The following is a 12,865-nucleotide window of genomic DNA, read 5'->3' as shown; positions in this document are numbered from 1 at the left end:
ACCCCTGCCATGGGTAGGGACACCTTCCACTAGACCAGGTTGCTCCAAGCCCCTTCCAACGTGGCCGTGGACACTTCCCAGGATGGGGCAGGAATTAGGAGTATACATTTGCTCATGCTGGTTTTTTTCTGTGTCTCTTCCCACAGCTCTTATGACTGTCTGCTCGACGACCCTTTTGAGCACGACTGGCCCAAGCTTCCTGAGCTGCCAGGCATCAACTATTCCATGGACGAGCAGTGCCGCTTCGACTTCGGTGTGGGCTACAGGATGTGCACAGCGGTACGTCCCAGGGGGGTCTGACCTGACTGGGGAGCTGCAGTGTGTCATAGCTGAATAATAATCATTGGGGGGCAGTTAATGGAGTATTTAAACAGAGCTGTGAAGAGCAGAGGGGTATTTATGGGGGAAACCCAGTCCTGTGGGATAATGGGCAAGTAGGTGGCAGCACAGTCCACGTGGCACAGACTAGTGGGAGTGATCCCGAGGAAGAAAAGGAAAAAACTGCTCGGTTTCCTCCCGCTTCTGGCTGTCTCCTTTCTCGTCACTGGCTCAGGGCTGGGGGATGGAGGGAATAAGCACTGCCCTGAAGATACGGGACTCACCGGTGTGTGTGAGATGGATTGACGGAGTGGGTTGGATCCTTATCCCAAAAACTCTAAGTAACCTCAGGTTCTGCATTTCATCTTCTGCCTCTTGTGGGTTTCAGTTCCGAACCTTTGATCCATGCAAGCAGCTGTGGTGCAGCCACCCAGACAACCCCTATTTCTGCAAGACCAAGAAAGGACCTCCCCTCGACGGCACGGAATGTGCCCCTGGAAAAGTGAGTCTGGGCTTTGCACCGTGTTTGGCTTGGGGGAAAAAACTAATAGTGTTGTTCATCTGAGGTGAAGGGCACAGAGAGAAACAGAGGGAATTGCTCAGCCTCTCTTGGGTTGAGCGAGAGGATGGGAAAAGAGGGGGCTGTGCTTTCCCACTAGGATATTCCGTGAGCTGTACGAGGTCTGCTGTCACACGTCTTGGGCATAGAAACCCCAATGGAGGTGTAACCCATTCTGTGACCTTTTTGTTATGTTTTTTGGGTTCTTCCCTGCAAAGTGTCCATCAAGTGTCTTTAGGAATCCAAGGATGCAGATGATGCCATTCCTGTGGGGTGGCTGCTCAAAGCTTGTGGTCCAGACCCCGTGTGGCAAATGTTTGTGTAGGCTGAGGAGTAGCACTTGATTTTTCTCTTTAATATCTCCATTAGTGGGTGTCCTGCTGCCAATCCATTTTTAGTTATAAAATTATTCTCAAATACCTGTTTTTTTAGCAAATTCTGTGTATTTTGGGGTATCAGAGAGTCACTTCTACCATCTGAGTGTGCCCCAGGCAGCAGCAGCAAAATGTTCCTGTACTTGATGATGTGTTTGATTTGGGTTTTTTGTCTGTTCTCACCTGTTTCCTGCCCCAATTCCCTCAGTGGTGCTACAAAGGTCACTGCATGTGGAAGAACACCAACCAGCTGAAGCAGGATGGACACTGGGGACCCTGGACCAAGTTTGGCTCCTGCTCCCGGACCTGTGGAACTGGGGTTCGCTTCCGCACACGCCAGTGCAACAACCCAATGTAGGTCTGGGGGTTGCACCCTCCTGGGGGTCCAGGGAGGGGCCATTTGAAATGGTAATTAGGGTTCGGGTGGAGATTCTGTTCAAGACCCTGGAAATTGGATCATTTTTGTGGAATCAAAGAATTTCACAGAATCATAGAATCATGTAATGGTTTGGGTTGGAAGGTCCCTTCAGGCCCATCCAATTCCAAACCTGCCCTAGACAGGGACACCTTCCACTAGATATAATTATATACTTTTTTTTTAAAATACAGTAGAGCATTAATTATTATTAACTATACACCAGAGCTGTATTAAGAGTACATGGAGTTTTCTTTATTTTTTTTCATGTGACATATTTCTAGGGGTTTTGGGCTCTGTAAAGAATTAAATGGGAAGCAAGCCTTAGAATGTAATAGAAATGGGTGCACACATCATGCAGAGGGAGATGTAAATAATATGTATTGGTCACCCTGGAAATTGTCAGAAAGAGTACCAAGCCCCCCAGGGTGCTCAGAACCCCACTGGAACTGTGGGGCCTGGATAAATGGATATAGAGTTTTACTCTTGAAGGAACTATGGGAAAGGCTACAATTTTAACCTGAAAAGTTATATCAGGAGCCAGGCTTAAATTACCTGAAAATAAATCTGATTTTCTGAAAGATGAGGGCTCCATAGGTTAAATTTCACCTAAACAGAGCCTTACTCCCCTCACAATGAAGAATTTCTCCCTAATGAGAATCTCTGGAATGTTTTCTCCACACAGGCCCATCAACGGAGGTGATGACTGCGCCGGAGTCAATTTTGAGTTCCAGCTGTGCAGCACCGAGGAGTGTCCGAAGCACTTTGAGGACTTCAGGGCACAGCAGTGCCAGCAGCGCAATTCCCACCTGGAGTTCCGGGGCAGCCGGCACCACTGGCTGCCCTACGAGCACCCCGACCGTGCGTCCTGCTCTGAGCCTTTAGTGCCACTTGAAAGGGTTTGAAGCCATTCCCCTTGGCCTGGATATCGCAGGGACAGGCCCAAAACTCCCAGAAAAGCAAATTAGTTGTTTTTTCCCCCCTACCCCCTTTGTTTGTTTTATCTGAAAATCACCAGTTTGGCCCTAAAGCCCAGATTTCAACCCCTAAATTCCCTGCTCTGACCCAGATTTCCAATTTTTAACCTAAATTACTTATTTCCCATGCAAAATTGCCCGTTTATCCCTAAAATTGACACTTTTGACCCTAAGTTCTTCAGTTATGTCTAAAAATCACAAGATTTGCCCTAAATCCCTGATTTTAACCTCCAATTTCCCTCTAACCCAGATTTACCCTTTTTACTTTTAAATCTCCCATTTCCCCCCAAAATGCCCCTTTATTCCCAAAATTGACCTTTTTGCCCCAAAATTGCAGAATTATGTCCAAAATCATAAAGTTTGTCCTAATTTCCAATTTTACTCCCCAATTTTACTCCCAAATCCCCAGTTTTACCCCCAAATCCCCCAGTTTATCCCTAAAATTCACGTTTATGACTCCAGAATTGCCCATTTATATCTAAAATTGACCACGAGTTTTACCCTAAATCCCCGTGTTTCCTCCCCAGACCTCCCCATCCCACCCAAACTTCCCCATCCCCCCCAAATTCCCCAGCTGTTCCTCCCCAAACCACCCTGTCCCACTGCTCTGCCCCCGTCCCCATTCCCAAACCTGCCTGTCCTTTCTCACTGCTCGCTCTGTCAGCGGGATATTTTTCGGGAGCACACCTGGATCACTGTCCATCCATGCAGTTCCTTCTCTTCCCTGGCTCCACAGCTCCCAAGAGATGTCACCTGTACTGCCAGTCCAGGGAAACCGGGGATGTGGCTCACATGAAGCAGCCAGTGCATGATGGGACTCGCTGTTCCTACAAGGATCCCTACAGCATCTGTGTCCGTGGGGAATGTGTGGTGAGTGGCAGCTGCCCCAGGGACAACCAATGGGAACAGGTCAAGGGCAGGGAGACACTTTGCAGATGTCTCTAAATTCCATATTTGCAGCATCACGTTCCTCATAATTCTTGGAGATTTAAATTAAATTGGAGAACAGCACAGACCAGTCCCATGGAAATGCTCCACTTCTCTTCCACTGATTGTTTCGTATTATGGAATCCTAGACTGATTTGGGTTGGAAGGGACCTTAAAGCCATCCAGTGCCACCCCCTGCTGTGGGCAGGGACACCTTCCACTAGCCCAGGTTACTCCAAGCCCCATCCAACCTGGCCTTGGACACTTCCAGGGATGGGGCAGCCACAGCTTCTCTGGGCAACCTGTACCAGAGCCTCACCTCCCTCACAGGGAAGAATTCCCTCCTAATATCCAGTCTTTCCCTTTTTTCTGCAGAAAGTGGGCTGTGACAAGGAAATTGGCTCCAGCAAGGCCGAGGATCAGTGCGGGGTCTGCGGCGGGGATGACTCCCACTGCCGGACCGTGAAGGGGACCTTCACTCGCACCCCCAAAAAGCTCGGTAGGAATAACATCTGCCTGCAGCTGGCTGGAGTTCCTGGGGACTCTGGGCTCTGTGTCACACTCATGGACATGGGATAATGCCAGAGTCCTTCAAACTTTGACAGTAATGGGCTTAACACCACCCCTTGATCCCATTCAGGGCAGACTACTGCCCATCAGCCCCTGACTACGGGTGGATATGGAAGTGGTGGAGGTGTTCAGGGAATGCTGGTTGCTTTTCCCTAACTTTAGCAATCTGGTCATTAAAAAGACTAATTTACCTCTTCCAACAGGGAAACATTTAAGCAAGAAGTGCCAAAAAGAGTCTGAGTTTCTGGAAAATGAAATCTGCAAGTATGCAACTTAAAATTCCCCTACAGATTGTCACTGGTCCGACTTACACGGACTGGTCACCTTGACCAGATGTGTCCAGATGTGTCCAGATGTGCTGTAAATGCATTTGACCACAATGTAAATTATATTTTATGCTGGTAAAGTGACCCCCAATCACTGGAATGACTGGACTGGTCTCCCAGGGCATTAATTCCAAGCATTCTGTTTAAGGGAAGAGCAGAGGATCCCTTCCCTTGCCCAGAGGAGCTCACAGTGTTCCCCTGTCTGGGACAAAGGAGGCAGAAAACACACTGGGTCAGTGCAAGGGCTTCTAACCCAACAGCCTGGCTGAGGAATAATTTGGGAAAATTATGAGGAATATTTGTGTTTATGCCCTCATGTGCCGAGGAACACAGGGAACATCTTTTTACCTGAGCTGTGGATAGATCCAGCCTGTAGCAGCATGGCTGTAAATATTAAACTGATCCTAGCTGGGAAGTGGCAAATTGTTCTGTAACTGGTGTCTCTTCTCTCCCTGGAAGAGAAGAGCCCAGGGAGGGCTTGTCCCACACGTTCCAAACCGATTGGCTCCGTGTCTCCCAGCCCTGCTCTTCGGTTGCTGGTGGATCCCTCTCCTGCAAGCAGAGCTGGGCCGTGCCCTGCGCTCCTGACCATGGCTGTTCCTTTCTCTTTCCATCCCTGCTGCCTCCACTGACCCTGCACGTGCCAAAGGGTACCTTAAGATGTTTGATATCCCTCCTGGGGCTCGACATGTGTTTATCCAAGAAGACGAGGCCTCTCCTCACTTCCTTGGTAAGTGTTTCTCTGCTCAGGTTTGATTAGAGCCCCGAGGAGAAGCACAGGGCACTCTTGATGGAGAACCCGAGGGATGAGAGAACCCAGAGAAGGGGTTGGGTAAATGTGGGCTTTCCAGATGGCATGGTCAGGGCTGACTTCTGCAGTCTCACACTTCAGCAAACAAGCACCGAGTGCTCATTTAAATCCTCCAAAATATTAAACTGACCGGGGTTTGCATGTTTACTAACCAAAGATTGTCACATGGAAATGGGCACTGCTGGGATGAATCAAATTCAGTATCTTTAATTATTATTATGATGTATTGGAAGAAGTTGTATGGAAGAAAAGAATGGGAGTCCATATTTAAATGGGTGTTGGAATGGGATAATCCTTAAAGTCTCTTTCAATCAAAACCATTCTGTGATTCAGATTGCTAATGAATTGGTTCCTAATCATCATCATAGTAATCCCCACTGTGCCTGGCTGCTGAGGTGTGCTGCAGGAACCCAAACCCAGGCTCCAATTCCTCAGTTCTTTGCTTATGGATTTTAGCATCTGGGACACACCTGTGTGCGTAGAGGAAATTAAAATGGGATGAAAATCTGGTATTTTCACAACTTGATGGAAATACCCCTCCCCGTGCCACCCCAGTTGCTGTGGAGGAGGCACAACAAGCTCTGCTCTCACTCCTCCCAGCAATCAAGAACCAGGCTACAGGACACTATATCCTGAACGGGAAAGGGGAGGAGGCCAGATCCCGATCCTTCATCGACCTGGGCGTGCAGTGGGAATACAGCATCGAGGACGACATCGAAACGCTGCACACGGACGGGCCTCTGCACGACGCCGTGGTGGTGCTGGTGGGTGGCACGTCGAGCCCTGGGAACACAGGACTTGGGGTCTGAAATGACCTTAAGGATCGTTCAGACCTCAGTGTCTTTGCTTTGCAGAGCAGTCAGTAACAGCTCTGGGCTTATGTCTGGTTATTTGTAGATCATTCCTCGGGAGAACGACACCAGATCCAGCCTGACTTACAAATACATCATCCACGAGGATTCGGTGCCGACCATCCACAGCAACAACGTGCTGCGGGAGGACACGGACACCTTTGAGTGGGCCTTGAAGAGCTGGTCCCAGTGCTCCAAACCCTGTGGTGGAGGTGAGCAAGGGATGGGGCACCTGTAACAAGGGACAAATTACAGAAAAAACTGGGGGAAGGGAATGATTTAGGATTCTTGGCCTTCCTTTTTTAACAGCAGCACAAGCTGTTAACTACCTGAAGTGCCTGATTGTTCCCAAGTGTCACATTTCCAGCTTAGGAAGGAAAAGGCCTTTTTAGATGTTTAAATTCAGCCCCCAAAGCCACTCTGGAAGTCCAGACTCAGACACTGATGCTCCTGAGCGTTCCCTGTATTCATGGTGTGTCCATGGCTCTTAGGCAAAGAATAGGCAATGCAAACCCCAAAATATATTGTCTTGTAAACCCATTTAACAGGCCAGGAAACTCCTGTTTAACCAAACATTCTGACAAGGATGTGGTTTTCCTGATTTCTCTGACACGTTTCCCAGGGTTCCAGTACACCAAATACGGGTGCCGCAGGAAGAGCGACAACAAGATGGTTCATCGCAGCTTCTGTGAAGGCAGCAAAAAGCCAAAGCCCATCCGTAGGATGTGCAACCTGCAGGAGTGCACGGAGCCCCTGTGAGTGCAGCCAGGCACAGAGAGCAGGGATTGCTCCAGCCACGTTGGGTGGGATGAATCTGGTGGGATGCTAACGGCTTTCCAGCCTGGAGGATATATGTAGGAGGATATATTTCCTGGAGGAAATATGTAGGGGAATTTCTACCTGTGTAAGAATGGGTACTGATCTGACTGGCTGGTTTTAGTATATTTTAAATATATATATACACACACATATATATACATTTATATCATAAAACCTTGGAATGGTTTGGGTTGGAAAGGACCTTAAAGCTCATCTCATTCCACTCCCCTACCACTGGCAGGGACACCTTCCACTAGACCAGGTTGCTCCAAGCCCCATCCAACCTGGCTTTGGACACTTCCAGGGATGGGGCAGACACAGCCAGACAACAGGTATGATGGTATCTGACTCCATTTTCCTTTTAGCTGGGCAGCAGATGAGTGGGAACACTGCACCAAAACCTGTGGGAATTCTGGTTACCAGCTACGCACGGTGCGCTGCATCCAGCCTCTTCCTGACGGCACCAACCGCTCCGTCCATGCCAAGTTCTGCAGCGGGGATCGCCCTGAGAGCCGCCGGTCCTGCAACCGGGCACCGTGTCCTGCGCCTTGGAAAGCTGGACCTTGGTCCCAGGTGGGCAGTGGTGCCAGGGGCTGGCTGGGACACTGCACTGTGCACAGTGCTGTGACACGGAATGTCCTGAACTGCCCCTCAGTGTCTGGCAGTGCTCAGTAATCTCTAGGGGAGAGAATGAACACACTGAGGTAAACTGAGGCAGTCAGTTGTGAAAAGGGAGGGAAATTTCTGGGGGTAAAACTTGAAATAATCTGTAGGGCAGAGAATGAACATTTTGAGGTAAAAATGAGGTAATCAGTAGGGGACCGGGAGGGAAAATTATTTTAGAGTGCACTTGAGGTAGTCTGTAGTGCAGAGAAGGAACATTTTGAGGTAAACTGAGGCAATCAGTACTGCACAGGTAGGAAAACTTTTGGGGCTAAAATCTGAGACAATCCCTAGGGAGAGGCTGAACATCTTGAGGTAAGCTTGAGCAATCAGTATTGAACAGGTCAGGAAATTTTGAGGGGTCAAATTTGAGGTAATCTCCAGGGTAGAAAATAAATATTTTAAGGTAAAAATGAAGTAATCAGGTGTGGAGAGTTAGGGAAATTTTGGGGGATAAAACCTGAAATAATCTAAGAGTAGAGAATGAATATTTTGAGGTAAAAATGAGAGAAAAAAATTTGGCAGGAAAATCTGAGGTGATCTCTAGGGGAGAGAAGGGACACTTTGAGGTAAACTGAGGCAATCAGTCACGGACAGGTAGGGAATTCTGGGGAGGGGAAACACTTGATGTAATCTCCAGTGTAGAAAACAAATATTTTGAGGTAAAAAGGAAGTAATCAGTAGGAGGGATAACTTTTGAATTAAACTTGAGGTAGTCTATAGCATACAGAATGACTACTGTGAGGTAAACTAAGGCAATCAGTAGTGCACAGGTAGGGAAATTTTTAGGGTTAAAATTGAGGTAATGACATGGTAGAAAATAAATGATTTGAGGTAAAAATGATGTAATCAGTAGTGGACATCCGTGGAAAATCTGCCTCTCCAGGGCAGAGAATGAACATTTTGTGGTAAAAGTGAGGTAATCAGTAGTGGACAGGTAGGGAAAATTTTCGGGTAAAACTTGAGTTCCTCTGTAAGGTACAATGACTATTTTGGAGGGAAGACCTCAGTTCATCTGTGTGGTCAGTCCTAAGCTGTCCCCTCTGTGTCTGGCAGTGCTCAGTGACCTGTGGGGAGGGGACCGAGAGCCGGCAGGTCCTGTGCCGTGCTGGGGACCGGTGCGACGGGGAGCGGCCCGAGTCCGTGAGGGTTTGCCAGCTTGCTCCCTGTGACGGTAAGAAAATGGGTGGAAGGGCTGCAGTGGGGGGAGCAGTTCCTGCCTGCAGAGCACAGTGCTGGGAGTGGGGTCAGGCACAGAATCCATTTTTTTTCCTGTGTTCGGTCTGGCACATTCTGGATGTCACAGCTCTGGGCGGTCGGTGCTTCCCTACACTGGGCTCTCTCCTGTACATGTGCACAAAAAGGGTTTAACTGCATTAGCCCAAGTTGTGCTTGCACAAATTTGGGCCAGAGGTGAAAGTCCATCCAAAGCAAACCCTTCTCGACCTCTAAATTCCAGGATAAGTTCTACAAGCTGCTAATTGAGGGAATAAAAATACAGAAGAAATGGTACCAAGAGCATTAATAGGGTTCCAGGGAATCCCATTATACTGTTCTCGTAGAATTTTTAGCAGATTTTTAAGCTTTTTAGGACAACAATGCATTTCTTCCTTTGGATTATTCACTCTGTAGGATTTGGGGTTTATCTGGATTTTAACTCCCTCACAGTGGCCCTGACACTGATCAGGAGCTGGTAGGAAAAACAGCCAGAGCTCTTGGCAGGTACAGGGTGTTCTCTGCCAGAACAGATCCAGCTGCTGTGCACCAGCCTGGCCAGGATAGGGAATGGGGGACTGAGTTGTGCAGAATTCACCTAAAAAGTAAAAAAAAAAGGGATTATGTGAGTATATGACTTGCTTCAGAACCTGCTGGAAGTAGAAAAGCACAACTGCAAATCTCTGCCCTGTGGGCGGAGTCATGGAATCTAAACCAGTGTAAACTGATACCCCAAAATGAACTGTGGGAGAACAGGACCAAATAAGGGTCACTGTCACTATGGAAAGGCAAAAGGAATTGGTTGGGACTTGGTTTGTTGTTTTGGGGTGATGCTGGTTGCTGCGATTTGACATTTGACTGCCAAAATTTCCCAGCCCAGGGGTTTTCACTGATGCAGCAGCAGGAAAAACATTGTTTTCTATGTGGTGCCAAGATTTGGGTTTCAGTACCAGCTCTGCTACTTTAGGGGAATTACACCTATAGCCCAGAATTCCATGCTGAATGCCTGCTGGAATAGCCTCACAGTGCCTCATGGAGCATGGATATTACCCTGAAGAGCTGCGACTTTAATGCCAGGTTTGTCAGGAACCAGCAAAGGATTCAAGGAAGCTCATTGGGATCAGGACAAGGACAGGTTTATATTCCATAGGATCCGATAATTATAACCGTCGTCCCCAAGCCCCACTGATGTCCCTGTGGGGAACTTGGTTCTGACTTCCCTGGAATTCAGCTGATTTTCACCCCCTCGATGTCAGGCTGTAGTTGGTATTTTAAATCAGGAGAAGGTGGTGGCTGTACACACTCCTGGCACATGGTGAGGCAGCACCTGTGCACAGGTGAGGACATTACTTCATGCAGGAGGCTGATTTCATTTCAGAGCCTCGGGAGTGGCCTCTGGAAGTTCTTTTCCCAAAGGAAAGGGATGCACATGCCTGCTTTCAGGGCACCTCAGGTCTGACCCATCTGGTAACATTTTCCATTAGTTCTGCAGTTCCAGCTGGTCCCTGGAAAACTCCAAACTTCATCCAAACAGAACTTCATGCAACAATAATCTTTTATTTTAAGGCATCTCCAAAAGCTCTTGCTTGGGATTTAATTTTTGTGAGTGAAGGTTCCCTTGGCTTTAATGCTGCTGCTGGATGATGTCTTCAGGCTGGAAGGGCAGGGATTTGGGGTGGGTAGGATGTACCTGGCTGGTGTGTGGGAGCTCTAGGAGGTTTGGCACTGGGAATTGCTGTCTGAGTTCCTTGCAAACACAACATGCCGACATTTCCAAGTGCCAGTGGGTTTTTTTGGGTATTTTTGGGTATTGGTGGGGTCTGTCCAGGGCAAAGCTTCTCAGGGTGCCTGTTCAGAGCCATCCATGGCTGAGGAGCCATGGGCAGACCTTTATCTGTGCCCATCTGAGTGCTACCAGGGCATCCCAATGCCCATGGTTGGGTTCCCATCCCCAGGATGTTTGTTTTGCAGATGAGCCCTGCCTGGGAGACAAATCCATCTTCTGCCAGATGGAAGTGCTGGCCCGGTACTGCTCCATCCCTGGCTACCACAAGCTGTGCTGTGAATCCTGCGGGCAGCGCAGCAGCACCTTCCCACCTCCCGGAGCTGCCGGGACCGAGAGGGACACACCGTTGGATCCGGGCAGCCTGCCGAGGGCTCCGCCAGTGCCCACCCCTGCGGTGCCCCCCCGGGCTCAGCTCCTGCCCAGGAGCAGTTCCCTGGGCCGGCCGCCTCCGGCGACAGAGGAGGCTGAGTGGCACATCCCACCCTCCAGCCCTGAGCCTAAAGGCACCGGTGTTCCACACCGGAGAGCTCCTCCGGCTGGGAAGACTTCCCGGCTCTTGGCTTTGCTGCACCAGGCCCCTGCCAACAGTAGCAGCCTTGGTCCTCGCAGGGCTCTGCCTCCAGTGCCAGCGGAGAACGTGGCAGCAGGGGCTCCTGCACCAGCCAGGACCTCCGGGAACAGCGAGGAGCACCTTGGGAAGCGATGGCCTCCAAGGGCCGGCCCTGTGGATCGATGAACAGGAAGGCTTTTGGAGGACAGCCATGGAAACGGGGCTTTGTTGGGCACTCCGGGGGGAATTCCCTGAGCTCTGGATACCTGGAGTGCACTATGTGCCCCGGGCAGGACACTGCAGGGCACAGCTCGTCCCCTGGATATACAAAGGACAAGAAGTGCTGGTTCACTTTCTGTTGCTCCGGCATCCTCCTGCCCTGTGTTCCCTGCCCAGCTGGGATGCACAGAGGAAACCCAAATAACATTCCTGGCAGGGAGTAGGAGTCGCTGAGGGCTCCGTCCAGTCTGGGCCCAAAGGCAGCCCTGACCTCACCCTCCCCCATGATTTTGGGTTCCGAACACTCACCTGGAGGAAACACCCCACTGCAGGCGGGACCAGACAGCAACACTTGACAAAACACCTTTGCCATGGACCAAGGGAGCCCTCAGGACTTGTTTGGCTCATCTATCCCTGGAAAGGGATGTTGCACAAGCACCTTTGCAGCCATTGAGTAAATCCTGGACAGGGCAGGAAATCAGGGTTATCATAAGAGTTTTGTGCTGTCACACAACTGTTTACCTGTGTTGTTCTGCTCCATGGACATTCCAAGGGGCTGGTGTTTAAAGCAGCATTAGCATAAAAGGAGGGGTTTCATTTGCATAGGACATAAACTGCTGGCACAAGGGGCTTGGGGGGTTTGGGGCATCATCAGTGCGATGCTTGATTTTGAAATACGGAAACCCTGTAGATACTGCAAGCGCTGTCCTGGTCCCAGGCCAAAGGGGTTCCCAGCTGCTCCCCACGTCCGTGCTGAACCAGCACCCAGAGGCAGAACAGGCGCCGCCGAGACTTCAAAGAGAGGATTTTTTTCCTGACAGGAAGCATGGATTTCAAGGCCTGAGAGATGTTTCTTTCCAGCATGGTTCACCTCCAAACCTCCCCAAGCACGGCGCATCCGACTGCAATCATTAATTTATGCCAATCCCCACCTTGTCTCAGCCCCATCGGCCACGCTCCCTCCGGCCCATTGCTGTAAAGGACTTGTATAGGGAGTGAGAGCTACAGATATTTATTAAAAAGTGGATTTCTTGACAGTATTTTATGTACTAAATATTTACACTGAGGGCAGGTGACTCTTGTTTTTGCCAAGATCAAATCCAGAGATGGAATTAGATGCTGTGTTGTAGGGACAGAATGGAAATTTAAGCTACTAAACTGCTGTAGAGAAATGGTTGATTTGTATTCTTTAAACAGATGACAGGGTTTTGTCACAGGCCTCTCATTTCTCAGTGGGCTATTAAAGTTTCCCGAGCAATTGCTGCCCCCCCGTAAGGAATCCCCAGGACCAACCCATTTAATGCTGTGAAGTGATTGGGGCCCCGAAGATCCAATTCTGGCAACATCCTGGTGCCCCTGTGGGGTCCCTCAGAGGAAAGAAGAATGGCAATGGCTCAGCAGAGGTTTCCAGCCCCCAGTGCAGATAATCCTTGGACCTTTGGATTTCCTTTCTTCCAAGCTCATTGCTCTGTCTGTCAGGTGTCC

At 49.5% G+C, this 12,865-nt stretch overlaps 1 protein-coding gene across 5 annotated transcripts in view; it reads left to right on the top strand.

Annotated features, from left to right (window-relative positions):
* ADAMTS3 (ADAM metallopeptidase with thrombospondin type 1 motif 3) overlaps positions 1 to 12,651 on the top strand; it is an 85,190-nt gene extending 72,539 nt beyond the window's left edge. For 4 of the 5 annotated variants that reach the window (XM_027669665.1, XM_027669668.1, XM_027669666.1 and 1 more), the window contains 13 exons: positions 147 to 279; positions 707 to 820; positions 1,460 to 1,605; positions 2,352 to 2,527; positions 3,380 to 3,513; positions 3,946 to 4,069; positions 5,116 to 5,196; positions 5,878 to 6,041; positions 6,175 to 6,340; positions 6,751 to 6,883; positions 7,313 to 7,520; positions 8,667 to 8,784; positions 10,797 to 12,651. In XM_027669665.1, the coding sequence (XP_027525466.1) occupies positions 147 to 279; positions 707 to 820; positions 1,460 to 1,605; positions 2,352 to 2,527; positions 3,380 to 3,513; positions 3,946 to 4,069; positions 5,116 to 5,196; positions 5,878 to 6,041; positions 6,175 to 6,340; positions 6,751 to 6,883; positions 7,313 to 7,520; positions 8,667 to 8,784; positions 10,797 to 11,347 (2,248 nt within the window). In that variant the 3' untranslated portion in view covers positions 11,348 to 12,651. The remainder of the gene's footprint in view (positions 1 to 146; positions 280 to 706; positions 821 to 1,459; positions 1,606 to 2,351; positions 2,528 to 3,379; positions 3,514 to 3,945; positions 4,070 to 5,115; positions 5,197 to 5,877; positions 6,042 to 6,174; positions 6,341 to 6,750; positions 6,884 to 7,312; positions 7,521 to 8,666; positions 8,785 to 10,796) is intronic. The other variant, XM_027669663.1, reaches the window with a different exon arrangement.
* The last annotated feature ends 214 nt before the right edge of the window (positions 12,652 to 12,865 follow it).

This window comes from Corapipo altera, unplaced genomic scaffold (genome assembly GCF_003945725.1).
Source record: "Corapipo altera isolate COAL_440 unplaced genomic scaffold, ASM394572v1 258, whole genome shotgun sequence".
Classification (NCBI taxonomy): Eukaryota; Metazoa; Chordata; class Aves; order Passeriformes; family Pipridae; genus Corapipo; species Corapipo altera.
The sequence above is the reverse complement of the archived record's forward strand: the minus strand, read 5'-3'. Positions and strand labels throughout refer to the sequence as shown.